This window comes from Oryx dammah, unplaced genomic scaffold (genome assembly GCF_014754425.2).
Source record: "Oryx dammah isolate SB20612 unplaced genomic scaffold, SCBI_Odam_1.1 HiC_scaffold_12, whole genome shotgun sequence".
Taxonomy (NCBI): domain Eukaryota; kingdom Metazoa; phylum Chordata; class Mammalia; order Artiodactyla; family Bovidae; genus Oryx; species Oryx dammah.
The window spans coordinates 15,945,563-15,970,113 of record NW_024070196.1 but is presented as its reverse complement, the minus strand read 5'-3'; the positions used below and the strand labels follow the sequence as shown (position 1 = coordinate 15,970,113).

General features: G+C 41.9%; 1 protein-coding gene across 2 annotated transcripts in view; it reads left to right on the top strand.

Annotated features, from left to right (window-relative positions):
• The first annotated feature begins 1,976 nt into the window (after positions 1 to 1,976).
• Positions 1,977 to 24,551, top strand: part of IL15 (interleukin 15) — a 90,916-nt gene continuing 68,341 nt past the window's right edge. For both annotated transcript variants that reach the window (XM_040250460.1, XM_040250459.1), the window contains exon 1: positions 1,977 to 3,721. Coding sequence is in view for 1 of the 2 variants with exons in the window: in XM_040250459.1 (XP_040106393.1) it covers positions 3,201 to 3,721 (521 nt within the window). In the remaining variant the exon portion in view is untranslated. The remainder of the gene's footprint in view (positions 3,722 to 24,551) is intronic.

Genomic DNA, 24,551 nt, shown 5'->3' with positions numbered 1-24,551 from the left:
TTTCAATTAATTTGTCAACTTAAAAAATATTCACAACCTAAAAGTTGATAATTACGTTTTTTTTCAATGGGAATTTTTAGACCTTTGAGCCTGGGAGACAGCATCTCAAGTGACCCTGAGAGAACTGTGCTGAGGAGGCAAGGGGAGGAGCCAGGTTATATACAAGTTTTGCAACAAAGGGCAGGTAGTCTGAACGTCATATGATTGCTGTTAATTAAAGAAAACCAGATATCCCAAGTTAAGGAACGTAGAGGTTTCTATGTAAGGGAAGATGCAAGAGTCTAAGCTCACTGAAATCATTCCTTTCTTTTGTATCTCAGCTACCTGGGGCCAGTTTCCAGTGTTTTTCACATCCTGAGCTTCCTTTCCTCAAGGCTCACCATAGGGAGTGGCTGTAGTCCCAGGGCTGCTAGCTCTAAGGTATTCTCCTTCCTGAGTGCTCTTAGGGTTCACCAGCTCGCACTGGAGGGTTGCAATCGCTGATGATTGTGACATCCTTGCTCACTGATGATGTGACGTGTGTGTACTCAGTTGTGTCTGACTCTTTATAACCCCATTGACTGTAGATGCCAGGTTTCTCGATCTCTGGAATTTTCCAGGCAAGAATACTAGAGTAGGTTGCCATTTCCTACTCCAGGGGGTCTTCCTGACCTGCTTACCATGTGTCTCCTGCACTGGCAGGCAGAGATTCTTTACCACTGAGCCATAGGGCAGGAAATATTCCATTTCTCAACTTTCTTGTCATTTGTGTTATTTTATCTCCTGACTAAATGCTTCATATTTCATTCAGTCCATCTTGTTCTAGAGTTTACATGTGTTAGAAGCTCAATCAACATCCAGAGACCATTTATACTGATTGTATTTTACAGTTTGGCTACATGAAGAAAATTCCCATCAGTTTCACAGCACCATGAAAACTTCTCCAGTAGCTCAGAAAATTCATGACGGCCACGTATTAAAAGTGTGCTGTCAGACACTGATGTCTCTCAGCCCTGGGGACAGCCAGAGCCACCAGCCTGCTAGTGAGCTCCAGCTAAGAGTAACTTTTTTAAAGTGCTCTTAGGCAGCCAAGTGCAGCCTGTAACGACCTGACCTCTGGTGGCAGTGATATTTCCTTCCACTAGTTGTTGCTGAGTGAGGCCAAAGAGGGGCCTTACTATCTGGACAACTGCTTCAGCTGTCAGCTGCAGATCACACAGCATCTGTAGGAGAGCTGAAGGAGGTATGGGAGTTCATCTTTCAGGAGCCAAGAAAGACTGGAGCAGTTCAAGTCGACGAGCAGACCCAGATCCACTTCTCCGTCATTGATTTCCATATTCACATATACACATGCTTTGCCTTTGGGGCTGCTATGTCTATTGTAACAGAATCCAATCCTGGGCAAGCCTGATCTCAGGATGCATATTTGTTCTGCAAATCAGAGCTTCAGTGTATAGTTAGCCCCTGCATACAAACAAGTTCCATTCCCAGAGCGTGTGCCTTAAGTCCAACAAAGTTAGCCTAGGTGCCCAACTAACACAGTCAGTTATACAGTAATGTACCAAAATAGGTTTATAACACTTTTCACTCAAATAATACATAACAAATGCGAAAAATAAACATTTTAAATCGTATAGTACAGAAACTTGAAAAGTACAGTAGCAGGTATCAGTACCAACTACATCACTGTTACTTTTACCTTGCTTCCGGAGATTCTGGGTTGAAATATACTGAGCTACTATACTCTATACAGTACTGTACAGCAAAGTGCAAAAAGCACAGTCACTTGTAGACAATGCACATACATGATAATGTATGCCAGACAGATGAACTAACTCATATGATTGGACATGTGAACGCACATTTGCATCTTTGAAAGTTTGCAACTTGAAAGTTTGTATGTAGGGGACTTAACTTTGCCATGGCCAAGTGTGATTGGATTTTAAATCACTGCCATTATCATAGAAAAAATCAGTATTACATTATCTTGAACAGAAAAGAATAATTGCTTTATTTCTTTAAATATAATTTCCAACTATGGTAAAATTTTGAATGGTTGTGAAAGAGTGTTTACATTTTCATCTCATTTTGTTGACAGTGACTACCTAGAGCTCAAATTTTTCATAAAAAGTGAAGTGATTCTATATGGAACTTTAGGAACATTTAATATTTAAATCACTTCTAATATGTTTCTATTTTATTTTTAACATGTATGTGATGCAAAAGAAAAAGCTCCAAGGAGCCTTATTTTTCCTATGACAGAACTCTGAAAAATTTGGGGAAGCACCCTTCCCTTAGGGATTTTCAGTGATTCACAATGTGTGGAAGGTTCTCCACAGTGCCTCCAAAACACTGAAAGCTTTTCTGCACGCTTTGAGGCATTAGAATCTTCGCCTCAAGGAACTTGGTTCTTTCAGCAGTAACACCCTACAATAACATTTCACACGGTTCTATTATAATGTGTCACACTGGACTATGCGCTAGACTGGGAAAGTGGCCGGCAGACAGGCTCCCTTCAAATTCGTTCACCCTCCGTGCCAACTGCCTTGGACAAAGTAGTCGTCCAGATGTCTTCCTTCCATGGTTTCTTTAGTAGAACTTCAGAGCCTTCCTTCTTCCAGCCTACCTACAGGGAGGGTCAAGGTCTGAGGTGGCCGCCCATTCCGACCCAACACATTTTCCCTCTCCTGCAGACGCCTTGGACCTGCGCCGCGCCCAGGTCTCAGTCGCAGCTCGGACAGCCTCGCTTGCCATGGGCCCGTGGATGCGGCAGATGGACCTCGGATCTCCTTCTCGCTCCTTCCCTGCATGTGTCCCACGAGGGAGGCATAGGCCAAGGCCAGGGCCAGCGTCCCAGGAGGCGGGGCTGGAGCGCCTAGCCTGCCTTCCTCCCCGCTGCCCTCCAGGTTCTGCGCCCCCTGGCACTGGCGGACACCTCCCAGGGGGCGTGGAGCCAAGACACCTGGGGCAGCCGGCCAAGAGCTGCTGCCGCCCGCCCCTCCCCCAGCCCCTGGGGTGTTTATCTTCGCCGTTCCTCCTCGCTCTTTTCCCTTTCACTTTTCTTTTCGTTGGGGGTTGGGACTCCGTGGGTTCCAGGCGCCCAGGGAAACCCCAGCTGATTTGTTTGTGGCCGCAGAGGCCCGACGCCCGGGAAGGGAGCCGGGTGACCGCGCCCGCCCCGCTGCACTGCCTGCCGCCCCTGACCCTGCAGCCCGGAGTCGATGGAGGTACAGAGCTTGGCTTCTCCGCTTCGGGAGGGGAGGTGCTGGTGGCTGGAAAGGGCAAGGGAATTTTCCCCGAAAGCCTTCGTCTCGGTCCCCTCCCAGCACTGGCCGGACCCACCCGTCTCCCCGCCGACTAGCTGCCAGCCGGGCCGCCCCGCCCTCTTACGGGGGAAACTCTTGACCGCGACTTCGGTTTTCGTTGGCGCTGGGCGCAGAGGGTTTTCCCCTTCTGACCCTTTATCCCTGTCGCGGGCTCTCCACGCCATCCTCCGCTTCCAGCCGAGCACAGACTGCTGGTCCACTCGTGGGTCCCGCGCGGATCCCGCGGCCCCACAGTGCGCTCCGCTCTTTCCGCGTCGCCGGGTGCCGTGCGCTCCACCTACTCCGCGCTGGGAGGCGGAGAGCAAGGGAAGCGCGCCCGGCTGCCCGCGCCGAGCTGCGGGGTTCGGAGAGAGGGAAGTCACGCCGCACAGAGCGCTGAGTTCTGCACCTCATCCAGCTCAGAAAGTTCAAGTAAGGTACTGCAGTTCCCCGCTTCTTCCCTCCCTCCTCCCAACCCCCCCACCGACTGTTGCCAACTCGCCGACCGGTGCCAACTCCTGCGTGAGCTTGCACGTCTGACTCTATGCTTGTCAGTCAAACTGCCCTCCTCTTTTTTGACCAGGACACTTACCTGCCTTGGAAGAGGAATTTATAGGATGGTTACCTTTTGACAGTCTGGCCTGGCTTTATATTATTTCCGGAAAATCAGTGCTAGAAACTTCAAAGAAACGCAGGAGACTTGTACTGCTGTGAACTGCTTACTCAAAGAGGCTTTAAATGAAAATCCAGTTAATTTTTCCAAGTGTTGTTGAGATTTTGCAAGCATATACAACGTATTTGAATTTAGCTTATAGTGTATTGAATTTAACTTGATTTGTGCATTTAAATGTTTCTTAACGTCGAAGTATACGCAAACCAAGGTTAATTTTTAAATGATGCTTGTAATAGGTTCTTAAATAGGGTGAATCAGAAGTTTCAAAACTGGAAGTAAAGTGGTTGTCACTAGCGATTTCCACTATGTTTTTAAAAACTACTGTCTGATGTTATGACACTGCTGATAGCATCTCATAACTGATAGGCAGTCTCATTTTGTCAGTGTGTTTAAAGCGGCTTAGTTGACTTGATTGAATAAACAGATGAGATCTAGGTGGTTACAGCATCCTGCTCTGCAGAGGTGGATGTTCTATGATAATGCATCAAGGTACAAGATACATTAAACGCCTGTCATTTTATTGGAAAGCAGTGAAGTAGGCATGATAGATAAGAGGGAGCAGATACAAAGAGTAGAACATAAAGATAGAGAAAGGAAAGGACTGATGACAAAGCAATAGCCATTTTAGAGTTAAAAAGTGGTGAAAAAAATTAAAATTTTACTTAATAGAGTTAAGAAGTCTAGAAGATTGTGAAGGTTTGTTCTGGTAGACAGGAAAGGCACATCCTTGTATTTCTTCCTCAGTTTTCTCCTCTCAGAGTTTTGATCATACTCAGAATGGCCTTTCCAGCAGGATTGTCTGCTCTAGGACAGGGTGACAGAGGGGTTAAGTTGGGTGCTGGCCTGGACTTCTGGTAGGCAGAATGTTCACCGTTCTCTGCTGATTTGGAATGGGAACTCCAGAATCTGATTTGAAGCTATAGTTTCTGGAATTAGGAATTTTCCTACAGCTTACTGGTGGGTTTAAGAAAACAGTTTGATGCTTTTTGTTTTAATCCATGAAATTAATATGTAAATGTCAACAGCTATATCTCAGGACATAATGTGTGTCAGTGAAATACATGTTTATCAATTTCTTTGGAGGAAGGGGGGAAAGCAGTGGTCTAAAGTTTGATAATTGAAAAATTTAAATCCTAGAAGGGTCTCCATCTCAGGTTTGCTATCAAACCAGGACTTCAGGAAGGCTGTGAATAAAGGGACTTTTTCTGAGGAAAATAGCCATAACTCTAATGATCTTTTTGAATGGATCTCGAACACAGAACAGTTTGAAAAACATTAAAAACTTACAAAACTGCCTTTTCTTCCTGTCTCCCATTGAGTATACTAAGTTTTATTCATTATGTAACAGTTCCTTTGCAGGTTAGTTAGTGATAATGCAGAGAGTCCTGTTCAGGTCCACAACTTGAACTATGGGAAATAATATGAATCATAGCTAACACTTGTTGACTTCTCATTATGTCCCAGACATTGTTCTAAATATGTGTGTATTAAAAAAAAATATATCATAGTAAACTTTTGTGGTGGTAGGGACTGTATTTTATAACTGAAGAAATTGAACCATAGAGTAATTAAATAACTTTCCCAAAGTCACAGAGTGAGAAAGTGGTAGAGATTTAAGAACACCAGTATTTATGAAGGCTATTATTTCCATAGAAATATTTCTCACAATTTGACAGTGACAGTCAGCCATGATTTCATTGCAATGTAGTGTGAGATGATGGAACACTGGTTTTATAGTAACACTTATATGGTACTTTCATACTAACATTATTAATTATATATTTAAAGATTACCTTTAGGAGCAAATAGTAGTCACATCACATGGATGTCTATATGAGTTTGGTCCTTGAAGAAAATCTTTTCATGGTTCCTGAATGAAAACATTTGTCCATTTCACCTAGTTTTTGCTGATAGAGCTTGACAAATAGTAGGCAAATGTGGATTGATGTATGTCTGTATCTAGCTATCTACCTATATATCCATTCATCCAAGTAGAAGGCTGGGATTGAGGGAGTCTTCAGAAGACACTCACATAACAGAGGGGAGGTGGGTGTAGTCAACTGTATGGGAAGACTTCTTTTCAGAAGATATTTATGGTCTGAGGGTTGGCAAGAAGCCAGCTTCTTTCTTTAGCTCAATATTAGCTCTTTTATTTATTGATCCAGTGGTTACAGATTATTGTGTGAGACTATTGAGTTGAGTATTGTTCACATGCTGGCTGGTATCCTATTTTGTGGATTGGGTGGAAACATCCCATAGGAAAGTTGAGAGAACATTTGTGAGTTTTGCTAGTAGTATTTACTCCTAATTAACGGTGAATTTTACTAAAATAACTGCAGTCAACTTCGTATGTGTTATTACTTACTAACTTGCTGTATGTCAGGGAATGTTACCCTTTTTTTAAGTTATTCAGTGCTAGAATCAGAAATAGGAAAGAAAATGCTCTTTGACCTCAGCTCAATCCAGTGGTAGTATTTGTACATATTCTATATCTGGAGGCAGAGTATGCATCCACATATATTTTCCAGTGTTTTATCCCACTGAAAATCTAATGGTGCATGGCAGGTCATTTTTTGAAGAGCAGAGGACTGTATATGGACCATATGAAAAGGAATAAGAAAAAGTCAGAATGCCTATTAGGTGGCCATGTTCTAAGTTGCGTCTTTTCCAAATGCTGAAGGAGAGTGACAGAAAGTGTTTGGTTAAGTAAAGGAAGTGAAACTGAAAATGATTCCAGAAGAGGAAAATATGATGACTCTAAGGTTGGGAGTGGGGATTCTAATGATCTTTGTGACATACCAGCCCAGTGACATAGGCAGTGAAGCCTGCACCACTGAAGTCTCCTTACTGGCTCTTTTGCTCATATGCCTTCTGACACAACTTTGGGAGAGGAAGTACATTGGCCCTTGAATGACAGAAGTTTAAACAGTGAGATCCACTTATCTGAGACTTTTTTTTTGACAGTAAATGCCACAGTGCTACAGTATCCGTGGTTGGTTGACTCTGTGATGCAGAACTATGGACACTGAGGAACTGCGGTACCCAGGGCTTGCTGTCGGTTACAGCAGATTTTCCATACAGCAGAGTGTTGGAGCCCCAACCCTGCGCTATTCAAGCGTCATCTGTATCATTTGCACACTTTTAGCACTGACTGCTAATATTTTCAAATTATTTTCTAATTGAACATTTTAGTTAGATATTTAGCTATATATTTTTCCAACTTGTTTGCTCTCCTTACCCGTTGGCGGGCTTCCCAGATGGCGCAGTGGTAAAGAATTCGCCTGCCAATGCAGGAGACATAGGTTCCATCCTTGGGTCAGGAAGATCCCCTGGAGTAAGAAATGGCAACCCGTTCCAGTACTTTTCCCTGGAAAATTCCATGGACAGAGGAGCCTCGCACGCTACAGTTCACAGAGCTGCAAAGCGTTAGATGCAACGAAGTGCACACACAAATACACCTCAGCACCAAAAAGAAGCATATACTTTGAGATTTCATTTTAAAATAAATATTAATATTTATATTGTGAACATTATTATGTTATTTTAAGCATAGTCATTAGTACACAACTAACCAAAACCCATTCACTTTTGATAACTAATTACTGCTGCTGCTGCTGCCGTTAAGTTGCTTCAGTCGTGTCCGACTCTGTGCGACCCTAGAAATGGCAGCCCAACAGGCTCCCCTGTCCCTGGGATTCTCCAGGCAAGAACACTGGAGTGGGTTCCCATGTCCTTCTCCAATGCATGAAAGTGAAAATGAAAGTGAAGTCGCTCAGTCGTGTCCAACTCTTAGGGACCCCATGGACTGCAGCCTACCAGGCTCCTCTGTCCCTGGGATTTTCCAGGCAAGAGTACTGGAGTGGGGTGCCATTGCATCTCTCTCTAGTTATTAGCATAGAACTAAACTGTATTAGAAATATTATCAGAGTAGGTGTGGACAGTGTGGATATCACTGCTTTGACTAAAGAAAGTGTCTCGAATAGCAATTTCCCCCTTTCCCCTATGTTTGACACCCTGGACAGGCAAAGCACAGAGTAGAATTCTGAGTGGGGGCGAGATCCATCTTTCTTTTGTAAAATGGGACAAGCATCATTATGAAAGAGGAAGTGGGAAAAGAGAACTTGCTAGAAATCTGCTTGCTTCAGGCTCATTTCAGGCATATCATTCATAAAAGGGGGCTCCTATGGAAGTAGTGGATCTGGAAATTCATTTCTTTAGAACTCTCTGTGGTTGTTCAGACCTTGGAAAGTCATAGAGGTTCCCTGACGAGCTCTGATCTAGTTCAGCCTTATTCCCAACAGCCCCTTCCCATGGTTTCTGGACTGCCAGGGCTCATTGTGCTTCAAAGCAAGCATCTGTGTGTCCACACCCATGCGTGAGTGCGCCTTGTGGGGCAGAAGATGAAAGAGGGAATCTGGCTGCAACAGAGTCTTCCCAATGATAGGAGTGGGCAGTAGGTTCTAGTCAGGCTTCAACAGCCTTTGTAACTTCACTTCCATCACCTCTTCTGTGCTCCAGACACACTTGCCATACATATTCCTCAACACTCCTTGTCAGCCAGGTGTCCTGCTCACAAAGCCCACCCTCTCTAACTCTGGCTGCCCCTTTCTACTGCCCAGGAAAAATTATTCTCTCCCTTCTTTGAGTTTATTTGGTGCTGTCTACATTCCTCTACGGGCTTCCGAGGTGGCACTGGGGTAAAGAACCTGCCTGCCAATGCAGGAGGCATAAGAGATGCAGATTCACTCCCTGGGTCGGAAAGATCCCCTGAAGGAGGGCGTGGCAACCTGCTCCAGTGTTCTTGCCTGGAGAATTCCATGGAGAGAGGAGCCTGGCAGGCTATAGGCCACAGAGTCGCAAAGAATTGAACATAATTGAAGCAACTTAGCAGGCACACGAGCATTCCCCTGTAATAGCGTTTCTCTCTGTGAATTCATCTGATTATGTGTCTGTCTCTACACACATTCTGAGTAAAGACAGGACAGTGTGTACCATGTCCCCAGCCAGGGGTTGGACACGTAGTTAACTTCTGTTGACCTCAGTGATCATTGAACAGTTTAACAGCTAAGCAGAGGTATGCAAAACAGGTAGGAAACTTAAGCAACACAGCAAAACACATTGCTGGAACATTATAAGATAGGCAGTATTTTAGGAAAATTAGTGTAGGGTAGGCTTTATTGAAGAAAAGAAAGAATTGGAGCTAAGGAAACCAGCCCGAAGTCCATTCAGGGACATATCTTGTTCCTATCATCTACTCAAGGACCTGCATTTCTCATTTTGCCTGCTAAGTCGCTTCAGTCATGTCCGACTCTTTGGGATCCTTTAGACTCTAGCTCGCCAGGTTCCTCTGTCCATGGGATTTCCCAGGCAAGAATACTGGAGTAGGCTGCCGTGCCCTTCTCCAGGGGATCTTCCCGACCCAGCGATCGAACCCAAATCTCCTGCGTTGCAGGCAGGTTCTTTACTGTTTGAGCCACCAGATGGTAAAGACCTGGATTCCTGACTTTACCCCCACAATTGCTACACCCATGACAAGTCCATTCTTGTAATTGCACAGATCACCAATCAAACTGTTAACCGTGGAGTATTCCTTTCTTCCCCTTCACACCCCGCCATTTAATCTGCTGAATCACTTGGCTGTGCCTTCAAAATAGATCCCACATCTGACCTGCTCACCACCTTCACTGCCCGGGTCCAGGTCACTATTATCCTGTCTCATGGTACAGTGGCCAGAGTGGGTCTCTCTTTTGCAACTCTTGTCCCTCCCTATCTGTTTTTACTTATGTTTTACTTATCTACAGACAAATGAAAACCACTCCAGTAAGTCGTGGCTTAAAAAAAACAATAACATGTTATTTGTCATGATTCTGCGATTTGGGCTACACACAGCTCCTCTAAGGCTACTGGGAGTGACACACCCAGGAAGACTTCTTCATCTTCCTGCCACACACCCAGGTGTCCTTCTTTTTGTTTAGCTAGTGGTGCTTTTATGGGGGGTACATTTTTCTTATAAACCTTGGAGGCTTCCCATTTGTCTATTAAGGATCAGTCCATTGGAAAAGGCATACCCAGAAAACTCTTGAGACAGGCTGCAGTTGACCTTGACTGTGAGTCAGAATGCTGTAGGAAAAACCTTCAAGGTCTTTAGAAACTGCTTTTCCTCCTGGACAGGGTCTGTGAGGTGCCACCTTAAATCTCTTCTAGGTCTTAATGAGACATCTTCCAGCCGCATGCTTGATTTAATCTTTAACCTCAGGGGACACTGTATTAATAGACGCTGGATTTGATCTTTGTTCTAAGACTGCTTCTTTGAGAATCTTGTGTTGCCTCCAGAGGCAAGAAGGACAGTAATTTTTGTTTTCCAACCTAACAAGTCCTAGTTTGAATGATTTCCTCTAAATACAACTTGAACATTTTAGTTCCTCTTTCTCTTCCTGTAATTAATCCTAGGTCACAGAGTAAAGCCGATTATCACATTCAGAAATTTTCTTAGCCAAGTCCACAAGTTTCTATTAGACACGTTTTCTTTTGTCCATATTATTGCAGGCAGTTATGAAGCATGGGATCACCTTCTCTCCAGCCTCTGAAATGATTTCATCACACCCTTTCTAGGCTCACTAACAGTGAGTATCCTTGCTATATACTCCTCAGGTGTCTACTCCTCCCCTGAGCTCATATCAGTTTCAGTCAATTGTTAATTACTATGTATTTAACTACCCCCAAATTTAGTAGTGTAAGATAAGAATTATATTTTTGAAGTTCCAAGTGTAGAAATTTGGACAGGACCCCACGGCAATGGTTTGTCTCTATGTCAGAATGTCTGTGATCTCAGTTATTATGACTCCAAAGGTCCAGGATTGTCTGAGATTGTACAAGAAATTGGGTCATATGTGGGGCCTCAGTTCTGCCTGTTGCCTGGGTTCCTTTGTTCTTCTCCACTTCGCTTTTTCTACGTGACTGGATTGGACTCATTCGCAACATAGTGGTCTCAGGGTTGTCAGACTCCTCATGCAGTATCCAGCTTCTATAAAAGAGGAAGCGGAAACTGCCAAGGCTCAGAAAGCTTAGGTGTGAAATTCCCAGACTGTCCCATTTGTCTCATTTTATCAGGAAAAGCAAGTCTGGAGGCCACCTCGATTCAAGAGGAGAGGACATAGACTCAGCCTCTTGCTGGGCTGTATGTTACGCTTGTTCATAGAAGGAAGATGTTGATTAGTGGCCATCATCTTGGAAATCATCTGTCACACGTTGTGATCCTGTTAAAGCCTTGATCTGGTCACGCCATTCCTCTATTCAGAACGCTCCATTGCCTTCTCATTTTACTTCAGTAAAAGCCAAATTCTATTACAGTAGTCAGTAAGGCCCTCAGTGATTTGTCCCTCTGTTACCTCATCTTCTCCTCCTCTTTTAGCTCAGAGCTTTGGTAACTCTGACAACCTTTCTTTTTAAAATGTATTTAATTTATTTTCAATAGAAGGATAATTGCTTTACAATATTGTATTGGTTTCTGCCATCTGTCAACATGAATCAGCCATCAGTATACATATGTCCCCTCCCTCCTGAACCTCGTTCCCGTCTCTCACCCCATCCCACCCCTCTAGTTTGTCACAGAGCCCCGGTTTGAGCTTCCTGAGTCATACAGCAAGTATGGTAATGTGTATGTTTCCCTGCTATGCTCTCCATTCGTCCCACCCTCTCCTTCCCCTCCTGTGTCTACAAGTCCATTTTCTATATGTGTCTCCGTTGCTGCCTTGCAAATAGGTTCATCAGTCTCATCTTTCTAGATTCCATATATATATGCATTGATATATGGTATTTATTTCAATTCATCATGTGCACTGCTCTGTTCTTGTCTCCAGCTCTTTGAACTTGCTATTCTTCTGCCTAGAATGCTTCCTCCTCTCAGATGTGGCCCACTCCCTTACCTTGTGCGGGGCTTGGCTCAAATACCCACCTTGCTGGGAGGCTTTCCCTGACGGGCGTACTTCCTGTTGCATTTCCACGCACACTCTCTCTCAGCTCAAACATTTCTCCAGACACCCATAACTACCTGATATACCACCAGGTTTCTGCTACCTTATCCAAAACACTTAGGGTCAGATGTCTTTGGAATTCAGATTTTTTTCAGCTTTTGGAAAGGTAATTGTGATAGACTGAGTTGTGTCTCTCCCTCTCCCCACCAAATCCATGCATAGAAGTTCAGCCTCCAGTGTGATGACATTTGGAGACAGTGCTTTCAGGAGTAAATCAGGGTACGTGAGGTCAAAAGGGCAGGCCCCTAATGGACTAGAAATGCTGTCTTTGTAAGACGAGGAAGAGATCCTAGGAGCCCACATGTACAGAGGAAAGGCTGTGTGCAGACCTAGTGAGCAGGTGGCTGCCTGCAAGCCAGGAAGAAAGACCTCACCAGAAACCAGCCCTTCCAGCACCTTGATCTTGTACGTCCAGCCTCTAGAACTATGAGAAAATAAGTTTCTGTTGTGTGAGCCACCCAATCTATGGTATTCTGCAATGGCAATCCTAGAAGAACAGACTAATGTAGTGACATAATGCCTCTGCTATATATCCTCTGACAAGCATGGTATGCAGTAAGCTTATTCAGGAAGCGACTCAAAAGAGACACAGATACAGATTCTGAATAGTTGTATGCCAGTTCTTGTTTTGTTAACCAACAAATTAAGCAAAACCTTCAGTTCTTAGAGTCTTTTCAATGCAAGATTTTCAGATAAGGGATGATGTTTTATTCAGTCATGTTTGTTAATTCCCACCTTTCCCCATTTGTACATGAGCTATAGGAGAGCATTTTTGTTATTTTGTTCATTGGCATATCTCCATCATCTGTTGCTGCTAGGTCGCTTCAGTCATGTCCGACTCTGTGCGACCCCATAGACGGTAGCCCACCAGGCTCCTCCGTCCCCGGGATTCTCCAGGCAAGAGCACTGGAGTGGGTTGCAAATGGTAGTGCCTCATAAATATTTGCTGAATGAATGCCAAAGAATACGATATGCTCAAAGTAATGGAGAATAAAACAAGAGCTATGTCAAGGAAGGTCTAATTTATTCATATGTTTTATTTGTTCATAGAATTTATTTGTAATAATTTTGAGTGCCTACTATGGGCCAGGCACTCTTCGAAGCCCTTGACCGGCTTTCATTCAGTTGGAGGTTCAAAGTGCAGGGAGGCTCCTGAAGACTTTCAGATTTTAATCTTGGGAGTTAGGAAAAGTAAACACTGTAGGAACTGATATGGGTTGTGGCTAAAATGTGAGGGGAGTCAGGGAAATGGATGAGTTTCATTTTGGAAACCTCAAGATTGAGAAAAAAATGAAACAGAAAACCAAAAATGTCCGGTGACTCATTAGAAGTACTGCACTAAAGACTGGGTGGGCTATTAGTCCAAGAGATGTTGGTTTATGAGTTCATCGTCAGGAATTACTGACTGAAGCCAATTGTGGGAATATTTCTCCAGGAGGCAAATGTATGTACAGGAGACCAGAGGCCCACTACTGAGCTGGCCACTCCAGAAAAGGAGATGTTCAGAAAGGATCTTCAAGAAAGGGTTAGTCAATTTCCAGGTCTTCAAAAGAGAATGTTAGGCTTTTCACATCTTCTAACCCTTGCTTATGTATCATATCCACACTGTCTGCTTCTGTTGTGATGGATTCCATATCCCCCATAGGCCTATTCTTACACACAAATCTTTTCTTTTTCTAATTGAAGTATAATTGACATGTAAATTCTATGAGTTTCAGGTGTATGACAATGATTTGACTTCTGTTTATATGGCAAAATGATCACCACCATAAGTTTAGTTAATGTGTGTCACCATAGAGAGTTATCATTTTTTTTCTTATCATGAGAACTTTTAAGATTTACTCTCTTATCATCTTTCAGTTATGCACTGTAGTATTGTTACCCAGGGATTTCCCCAGTGGCTCAGTGATAAAGAATCTGCCTGTAGTGCAGGAGACACAGGAGACATGAGTTCTATCCCTGGGTAAGGAAGATCTCTTGGAGATGGGTATGGCAAACCCACTCCAGTATTCCTGCCTGGAGAATGCCATGGACAGAGGAGCCTGGTGGGCTACAGCCTCAAAGAGTTGCAAAAAGTTGGATACGATTGAAACAGACGAGCATGGCACAATTGTCTTATAGTCACCATTCTGCACATTACATCCCCATGACTTACTTATATTCTAACTACAAATTTATGCCTTTTGACACCCTGCACACATTTTGCGTCTGCCTCTGGCAACCACCCATGTGTTCTATGAGTTACTTCTTCTAATGTAGTTCTCTCGACAAAACCTCAAGTTTACCTGGTCTCTGTGCATGCATTCTAAGTCGCCTCAGTCATGTCCAACTCTGTGTGACCCTATGAACTGCAACTCGCCAGGCTCCTCTGTCTGTAAAATTCTCCAGGCAAGAATGGGTTGCTTCAGGGGATCTTCCCGACCCAGAGATTAAGCCTGTGTCTTTTATTTCTCCTGCATCGGCTTACCTCCTCTCTAGCCAGCTGGAAACACTGATCACATCCTGTTTGTGCTCTCCCCACTGATGGATGCTTCTCTAAGTATCTGCAGTATTTTCTATATTGACTCACGTTCTTATTACCCCTCTCCTCAGATAAATGATACCAGAGGTGCAAAGGATGACAAGAATCATGATGGAGTTAGAAGGGCTAAAGTTTGGAAAACACTGTGTCCTTATGTGCCAGGCACTTGCCTGGTACATGGTAAAACTCTAATAATGTTATTATTGTTGTCAGTAATCTTTCACATATTGCTGAGGGGTCAGGTAATAATACTAGGTTTTGAGAAAAGGAGTTTGACTGGAAATGAATCATGAATGATCACATAGCTGTTTGAATGTCCCAGCACATGCTTTTATCGTCAGGATGAGGAAGGGAGATATAATTTTCTGAGAGTCTAATTTGGGCCAAACTACAGATAGAATCTTGACATTCATTTTTAGATAATACAGATAAGCTTCTTAGATTAGTAGGATGGTTTTTAGAACTGACTAAAAAAATAGGGTTGTTTAATATTTCTTTTTCCAGTTTTATTATCAATTGCAAAGTAAATGCTTCAGTAAATGAAAGGAAGTAGAAGCAAGCCACACCCTATTTTCTATATTCCTTCAAACAGAAATTCTTTTGTTTTCCTATTTCAACAGTATTTGCTAAGTATTTTGGAAAAAAAAATTCAATAGTACACAAAAGATGAGAAAGCTTTTGTAAAAATAGTGGTAGCATTAATACTTAGTTTATTTGATACTTCTTTCCCTGGGAGGCCAAGAGGACAAATGTGCAGTCATAGCAATATATTTGTCACTTTAAAATTTGCAGTAATTCTAAATGTGACTTTTTAAAAAATCTATATTTCATATTTTTAACTTTACTTCTAGAAATAAAGATCCTCATGTTCATTGTTTTGTGAAGGACCTCTAAAACTTCAGACGTGGTTTTATGTTGGCATATTAGATTTAATATTGATATAGTTCTCTTCTATACTTTGACCTCTCTTAATTTAAGACACATTTCTCAGCCTCTGTTCATAAAGCATTGGCTTGTAGGGATGATTTTGAATCAGGTAGGATAACAACAGACCAGAAACTCTCCCAAACAATAGCAGATATTTGTGATTTATTGAATACTTTCTCTGTGCTTGGCTGTCTACCAAGTGCTGTGAGAGATAAACACATGAACCAAACATGATGCCTTTAGGAACTTATTATCTAGTGGAGCAATGAATATTTGTATATGAAGAGCCAAGTTACCCAGGACACACTGTCCGTTCTCTGAACAATCCATATTTTCTTTCATTGCTAAATGCACAGACATGCACATCCCTCATTGAGAATACTTCATCCAACATCTCTTCCTCACCTCTTTGTCCTGATTCACTTACCTGGTCCAGGTGTTTCACTTTGATATTGTTTTCTCTGGGACTATTTCCCCTAAGACTCCAAGATTGGGTTAGGTATCTCCCATTCTTAATTTCATGTAATAAATATTTCAGAACAGTTGGCCCTCTCTATTTGTTGGGTGCCATAACCTCAGGATCAACCAACTGCAGATCGAAAAAACTAAAAAATTAAAAAAAAAAATTGCTAGAAGTTTCCATAAAGCAACTTGAATTTGTGGCTCATTGGCAACTATTTACATAACATTCATATTTAGTTAGGTATTACAAGTAATTTATAGATGGTTCAAAGGAGAAGGAAATGGCCACCCACTCTGGTGTCCTGGCTTGGAGAATCCCATGGACAGAGGAGCCTGGTGGGCTGCAGTCCTTGGGGCTGCCAAGAGTCCAGGCACGCCTGAGCGACTAACACACTTCAAAGTATACAAGAAGATGTATATAGGTTATAGGCCAATATTCCATCATTTTATATAAGACTGGTATCCATGGGGTTCCTTGGATTAGTCCCTGGTGTATACAGAAACAGGGCTGTGGTTAGCATTTACTGTCAGCCACATGCGAAGCCCTTCCACTTGTGTAACCCTCCCGAGCTCCTTAAGGTGTTTACATCTTCACCACGTTTCCAGTGATGCAGCTGAAGCCGCAAGAGTTTAGGTGACTTGGCCAGGCTCCACAGAGACATGGAATTAGACTTTTAACCCAGATATCTCTCCAGAGCATGCACTGTTCATCTAGTGGGTGTTGCTTCAGTGTAAAAACTAATGTGAGATATAAAGATTAAATGGGAAGAGATAAAATTATCATTGTTTATAAATGAAAGTTGTGAATATTAACAAACTACTACAAGTGGTAGGCAAGTTCAGCAAGATTGCCAGGCAGAAGAATAATGGAAAATCAATAGCATTTTTTCACACTAAATAGAATGTTAGCTAACATAAAAAACAATAATCACAGGGCAGATTGACTGAAAACCACAGTCACAGGAAACTAATCAATCTGATCACATGGACCACAGCCTTCTCTAACTCAGTGAAACCATGAGCCATGATATGTAGGGTCACTGAAGATGGACTGGTCATGGTGGAGAGTTCTGACAAAACATGGTCCACTGGAGAAGGGAATGGCAAACCACCTCAGTATTCTTGCCTTGAGAACCCCATGAACAGTATGAAAAGGGCAAAAGATAGGACACTGAAAGATGAACTCGCAGGTCGGTAGGTGCCCAATACGCTACTGCAGATCAGTGGAGAAGTAACTCAAGAAAGAGTAAAGAAATGGAGCCAAAGCAACAACAGCACTCAGTTGTGGATGTGACTGGTGATGGAAGTAAAGTCCGATGCTGTAAAGAACAATATTGCAGAGGAACCTGGAATGTTAGGTCCATGAATCGAGGCAAATTGGAAGTGGTCAAACAGGAGATGGCAAGTGGTCAAATGTTGAGATTTCCTCAACATTTTAGGAAATCAGTGAACTAAAATGGACTGGAATGGGTGAATTTAACTCAGATGACCATTATATCTGCTACTGTGGGCAAGAATCCCTTAGAAGAAATGGAGTAGCCATCATAGTCAACAGAAGTCAGAAATGCAGTACTTGGATGCAATCTAAAAAATGACAGAATAATCTCTGTTCGTTTCCAAGACAAACCATTCAATATCACAGTAATCCAAGTCTATGCCCCAACCAGCATTGCTGAAGAAGCTGAAGTTGAACGGCTCTATGAAGACCTACAAGACATTCTAGAACTAACACCCAAAAAAGGTGTCCTTTTCATTTTAGGGGACTGGATTGGAAAAGAAGGAAATCAAGAAATACCTGGCATAACAGGCAAATTTGGCCTTCAAGTACAGAATGAAGCAGGACAAAGGCTAATAGAGTTTTGCCAAGAAAATGCACTGGTCATAGCAAACACACTCTTCCAACAACACAAGAGAAGACTCAACACATGGGAATCACCAGATGGTCAATACCAAAATCAGATTGATTATATTCTTTGCAGCCAAAGATGGAGAAGCTCTATACAGTCAGCAAAAGCAAGACCAGGAGCTGACTGTGGCTCAGATCATGAGCTCCTTATTGCCAAATTCAGACTTAAATTGAAGAAAGTAGGGGAAACCACTAGACCATTCAGGTATGACCTAAATCAAATCCCTTACAATTATACAGTGGAAATTAGAAATAGATTCAAGGGATTAGATTAGATCTGAGAGACGGAGTGCCTGAACAACTATGGAGGGAAGTTTGTGACATTGTACTGGAGGCAAGGATCAAGACCATCCCCAAGAAAAAAGAATGCAAAAATGCAAAATGGTTGTCTGAGAAGGCCTTACAAATAGCTATGAAAAGAAGAGAAGCAAAAGGCAAAGGAGAAAAGGAAAAGTATACCCATCTGAATGCAGAGTTCAGTTCCAAAGAATAGCAAGGAGAAATAAGAAAGCCTTCCTCAGTGATCCATTCACCGCAAAGAAATAGAGGAAAACAATTGAATGGGAAAGTCTAGAGATCTCTTCAAGAAAATTAGAGATACCAAGGGAACATTTCATGCAAAGATGGTCACCATAAAGGATAGAAATGGTATGGACCTAACAGAAGCAGAAGATATTAAGAAGAGGTGGAAAAAAAAAAAAAAAAGAAGAGGTGGCAAGAATACACAGAAGAACTGTACAAATAAGATCTTCATGACCAAGATAATCATGACGGTCTGATCACTCACCTAGAGCCAGACATCCTGGAATGTGAAGTCAAGTGGGCCTTAGAAAGCATCACTATGAACAAAGCTAGTGGAGGTGATGGAATTCCAGTTGAGCTATTTCAAATTCTGAAAGATGATGCTGTGAAAGTGCTACACTCAATATGCCAGCAAATTTGGAAAACTCAGCAGTGGCCACAAGACTGGAAAAGGTCAGTTTTCATTCCAATCTCAAAGAAAGGCCATGCCAAAGAATGCTCAAACAGCTGACAATTGCACTCATCTCATACCCTAGCAAAGTAATGCTCAAAATTCTCCAAGCCAGGCTTTTAACAGTACATGAACTGTGAACTTCATGATGTTTAAGCTGGATTTAGAAAAGGCAGAGGAACCAGAGATCAAATTGCCAACATCTGTTGAATCATGGAAAAAGCAAGAGAGTTCTAGAAAAACATCTACTTCTGCTTTATTAAGTATGCCAAAGCCTTTGACTGTGTGGATCACAACAAGCTGTGAAAAATTCTGAAGGAGATGGGAATAGCAGCCCACCTTACCTGCCTCCTGAGAAATCTGTATGCAGGTCAGGAAGCACCAGTTAGAATTGGACATTGGAACAAAAGATTGGTTCCAAATCTTGAAAGAAGTATGTTAAGCCTATATATTGTCACCCTGTTTGTTTAACATATATGCAGAGTACATCATGAGAAATGGTCGGCTGGATGAAGCACAAGCTGGAATCAAGATTGCTGGGAGAAATATCAATAACCTCAAATATACAGATGACACCACCCTTATGGCAGAAAGTGAAGAACTAAAGAACCTTTTGATGAAAGTGAAAGAGGAGAGTGAAAAAGCTGGCTTAAAACTCAACATTCAGAAAACTAAGATCATGGCATCTGGTCCTATCACTTCCTGGCAGATAGATGGGGAAACAGTGGAAACAGTGACAGACTTTATTATTTTGGGCTCCAGAATCACTGCAGATGGTGACTGCAGCCATGAAAGTGAAAGATGTTTTTTCCTCTGAAGAAAAGTTATGACCAACCTAGACAGCATATTCAAAAGCAGAGACATTACTTTGCCCACAGAGGTCCATCTAGTCAAAGCTATGGTTTTTCCAGTAGTCATGTATGGATATGAGAGTTGGACTATAAGGAAAGCTGAGTGCTGAAGAATTGATGCTTTTGAACTGTGGTGTTGAACTCTTGAGAGTCCCTTGGACTGCAAGGAGTTTCAACCAGTCTATCCTGAAGGTAATCGGTCCTGAATATTCGTTGGAAGGACTGATGCTGAAGCTGAAACCCCAATACTTTGGCCACCTGATGCAAAGAACTGACTCATTGGTAAAGACCCTGATGCGGGGAAACATTGAAGGCAGGAGGAGAAGGGGATGACAGGATGAGATGGTTGGATGGCATCACTGACTCAATGGACATGAGTTTGAATAAACTCTGGGAGTTGGTGATGGACAGGGAGGCCTGGCGTGCTACCGTCCACGGGGTCCACAAAGAATTGCACATGACTGAGTGACTGAATTGAACGGAACTGAAATGAGCTATACAATAGGTTCTCATTAGTTATCTATTTTATCTTAAATAAGAGCTTGATAAAATTCGATGGGGTCTTCCAAATAAATACATGAATGGATTAATGATATCCACTAAAAATCTCTAGTAAACATCACACATATAGAAATTTAAAAAGCATTTTCTTTACTTTTTAGAGATTTCAATGCAACTATTTAATCAGAAACTGAAGACCAAAATAAGTAACAACTCATTTTCACAGAGTACTCACTATGTGCTAAGCAGTATTTTAAGTGCTTTTTATGTTTTGCTTATTTAAATATTAATAGACTCTTAATGCTTTTGAACTGTGGTGTTGGAGAAGACTCTTGAGAGTCCCTTGGACTGCAAGGAGATCCAACCAGTCCATTCTGAAGGAGATCAGCCCTGGGATTTCTTTGGAAGAAATGATGCTAAAGCTGAAACTCCAGTACTTTGGCCACCTCATGCGAAAAGTTGACTCATTGGAAAAGACTCTGATGCTGGGAGGGATTGGGGGCAGGAGGAGAAGAGGACGACAGAGGATGAGATGGCTGGATGGCATTGCTGACTCGATGGACGTGAGTTTGGGTGAACTCCAGAAGTTGGTGATGGACAGGGAGGCCTGGCGTGCTGCGATTCATGGGGTAGCAAAGAGTCGGACACGACTGAGCGACTGAACTGAACTGAACTGAACTGAAGGGCTTCCCAGGTGGTGCTAGTGGTAAAGAACCCACCTGCCAATGCAGAAGACATAAAAGATACAGGCTTGATCCCTGGGTCGGGAAGATCCCCTGGAGAAGGACATGGCAACCAACTTGAGTATTCTTTCCTGGGGAGTCCCAAGGACAGCGGAGCCTGGAGGGCTATACCGTCCCAAAGAGTCGGAGACAGCTGAGAAACTTTGGACGCACACACACACACACACACACACACACACACACTCTTCTTTACTTATCTTTGTTTCCTCTATCTTTTTGCTTCCTCTCAAAATTATTTCACAAATGGTAAATGAAGGGTGAATTTTTCAGAGGTCTCATATGCCTGTGGATATAGTCATTTTGTCTGCACATTTAAATAATGGTTTCCCTGGATATTTAATTCTAGGTGCAAGGCTATTTTTCTTCCACACTGTGGGGACTCTATTATCTTCTTGCATCCGGTATTTTCTTTCAAGAAACCTGATGTCTGTCTGACTTTTGTCTGCTTTCACTGTAATGAATATTTCCAAGGTTTCTCCTTGGCCTGAATATTCTTAAATGCACTAAAATATTCCTGACTCTGAGTTTTTGATTTATCTTCTTTGCTACTCTATTATCCTCTTTATTTTGAGGTCTTATATTTGCAATTTTAGAAACATCTTGATTATTATATTCTCATTTCTGTCCCTTTTTTTTTTGTTTGCAGACCACAAGTGGACAGAAGTTGAAATTTCTGCTTTCATCTTCCATGTCATTTGACTCTTCCTTCCTTTTCCTTATGTAATTGTTAGGCCCAAATGCCTCTGAGGACAATGCCTGATGTAACCGTGTAGCTCATTCTTTCACTCTATAGTAGTTTTCATCCTGCATTCAAGCTATTTGGCTAATTCCTTACTTTATCACTTATTTAAAAAATATTTATTATACCCATTTATTTCTTCACAATTTCTTCCTCTTGACTCATGTTTCCAAAATCCTTCTTACTGCTCCAGTAATTTATTATTTTAAAAAATTGTTGGAGTATAATTGATTTATAATGTTGTGTTAGTTTCAGCTATACAGCCAAATGAATCAGTTATACATATATACATATTTAATCTTTATATTCTTTTCCCATTTGGGTCATTATAGAGTATTACATAGAGTTTCTTGTGCAATTCAGTAGGTTCTAATAGTTATCTATTTTATATATAGTAGTGTGTACAAAGCAACTATACCCCACTTTAAAAAAAAAGATGCATTCTGGGGGAAGGTGAGGGATAAATTGGGAGATTGAGATTGACGGGTACATACTGCAAGGTGTTTATTATTTTTTAAAATTCTTGTTTAAATTCTTAGTTCTTCCATTAGGCTTTCCCCATCTGGCATAGATTTTTCCAGTTTTTGTCACTCTTTTATGGAATTCCCACTAATATTGTTCCGTGTAATATTATATTTCTTAAATTGTTATCTTTGTTAGCTTAGTATTATCAGCTGAAAGACAAAGTCCTTGGCTCTTGATAGAGTTTTCCAAATGTGTTGGGTGGGGCACCCTTCAGATTGAAGATACTTTGTTGCCATTGTTGCTCAGTTGCTAAGTCATGTCCAGCTCTTTGCAACACTATGGACTGCAGCATGCCAGGCTTCCCTGTCCTTCGCTGTCTCCTGGAGCTTACTCAGTTCCATGCCCATTGAATCAGTGGTGCTGTCTAACCATCTCATCCTCTGCTGCCCCTTTCTCCTTTAGCCTTCAATCTTTCCCAGCATCAGGGTCTTTTCCAATGAGTCGACTCTTCGCATCAGATGGCAAAAGTATTGGAGCTTCAGCTTCAGCATCAGTCCTGCCAATGTATATTCAGGGTTGATTTCCTTTCGGATGAACTGGTTTGATCTCCTTGCTGCCCGAGGAACTCTCAAGAGTTATCTCCAGCACCGCAGTTCAGAAGCATCAAGTCTTCTGAAGACTCTTTACTGGATTTAACAATTCCATGGCTCTGTGCTCTTCTGATACCTTGCTTCCCAAGTATCCTTCCCAGTCTTTTGCTGTTGGTGCCCTGCTGTCTGGTAGTTATGATGGAGAGAATTAGTGTTCTAATGATAAGAGCAATGTTCATAATGTTCTAATGATGAAAAAAATAGAAGGATGCTAGGAGTCCAGTAAGAGAAAAGATAGTGACCATCACCATTATTTACATGAGTCCAAAGAGAGAGGTTTTATTTCTACAAAGGTGGATGTTTGTGATCCCAGCACATGGTTGTGATACTTTTAATGCTATTTGCTTAGAAGGCTTTGTCCTATAGCTGAATGAAGATAATTTTCTATCCCATAGCTATATTCTATAAAACTTTTTAGTTTCCTTTGTTCACGGAAGTTAATAGTGCAGCCTCTGTTATTTAGGGATAGCTCTGGTGCAAGAAGCAGCCTCCTACATTTACCTTTTTATAATCCTCTGTGATAACAAACAAAAAAGCTCTCAAAAAAAATCTAACATTTTAAACTCCAAAAATGCAGCTATCTTGGGCATCTTGTACAAGGACACCCAGTAGAAAGGGTCAAACTCTTAAAGACTCTAACAAATATGTAATCTCATAGAAGGAATTGAGTATTTCAATCCCATGGAGGCACACTGAATATTTGATGATGTCTATAGCTCCAGGAGTTGATGATGGACAGGGAAGCCTGGCATGCTGCAGTCCATGGGGTCACAAAGAGTTGGACATGACTGAGTGACTGAACTAAACTAATAGCCTATTTTCTTAGAAGAAAAGCTGAGGAGCTTGGAAGAAGTAAAAAGCAGAGAAAAATGGAAAGCAAAGTTTAGAAAGAATAAAGGAATAGCAGTGTATTCATAGTAGTAGTTTTAGTAGCTATTAAATAAGAATATTTAATGATCTTATGTCTGTGTCTCTAATAAAATCATCTGTAACATTTTCTAGATTTAATATATAAGTATCAATAATATACAATATTTATTTTTCTCTTTCTGACTTATCTCGCTCTGTACGGTAGTCTCTAGGTCCGTCCACATCCCTGCGAATGATCCAGTTCTTTTCTTTTTCATGGCCGAGTAATATTCCATTGTATATATGTATCAAGGGTTAAAGGGGAGGGTAGGATGAATTGGGAGGTTGAGAATGATGTATATACACTATTTATGCCATGTATAAGACAGATAACTAATAAGAACCTACCATCTAGCTCAGGAGACTCTACTCAATCCTTTGTGGTGACCTATATGGGCAGGAAATCAAAAAAGAGAATATACATGTATATGTATAGCTGATTTGCTTTGTTTACAGTAGAAACTAATACAGCATTGTAAAGGAACTGTACTCCAATAAAAATTCATTCAAAAAAAGAATATTTAATGAGACCAATGAAGAAGAGGTAGAGAGTTAAAACTGCCTTAAGTCTCCTAAATGAGGGGCAGCCATTCTGTTGGCTGTTCCCAGATAATGACACACAACTCTAGTGGAAAAGAAGGAACCCACCAGTGCTGAAAAGGTTGGGAAGTTCCACCGTCCAGTCCAGGGAAGAGAAAGCCAGCAGCTCCATGGACCACATGGAACTTAGGAATGCAAGCATGCTGCCAGTTAAATAAACTTAACTGATAGAAACATCCAACCACCTAGTTTTGTAAGCACTACTGCTTTGCTCTGTAGACTTGAGAAGCTGAATATACTTGTTAGGAAGGAACCTACAAGCAATGCCTTAGAAACAAGACCTTTGGGATTACTACAGCAAATCTGTGGCCATG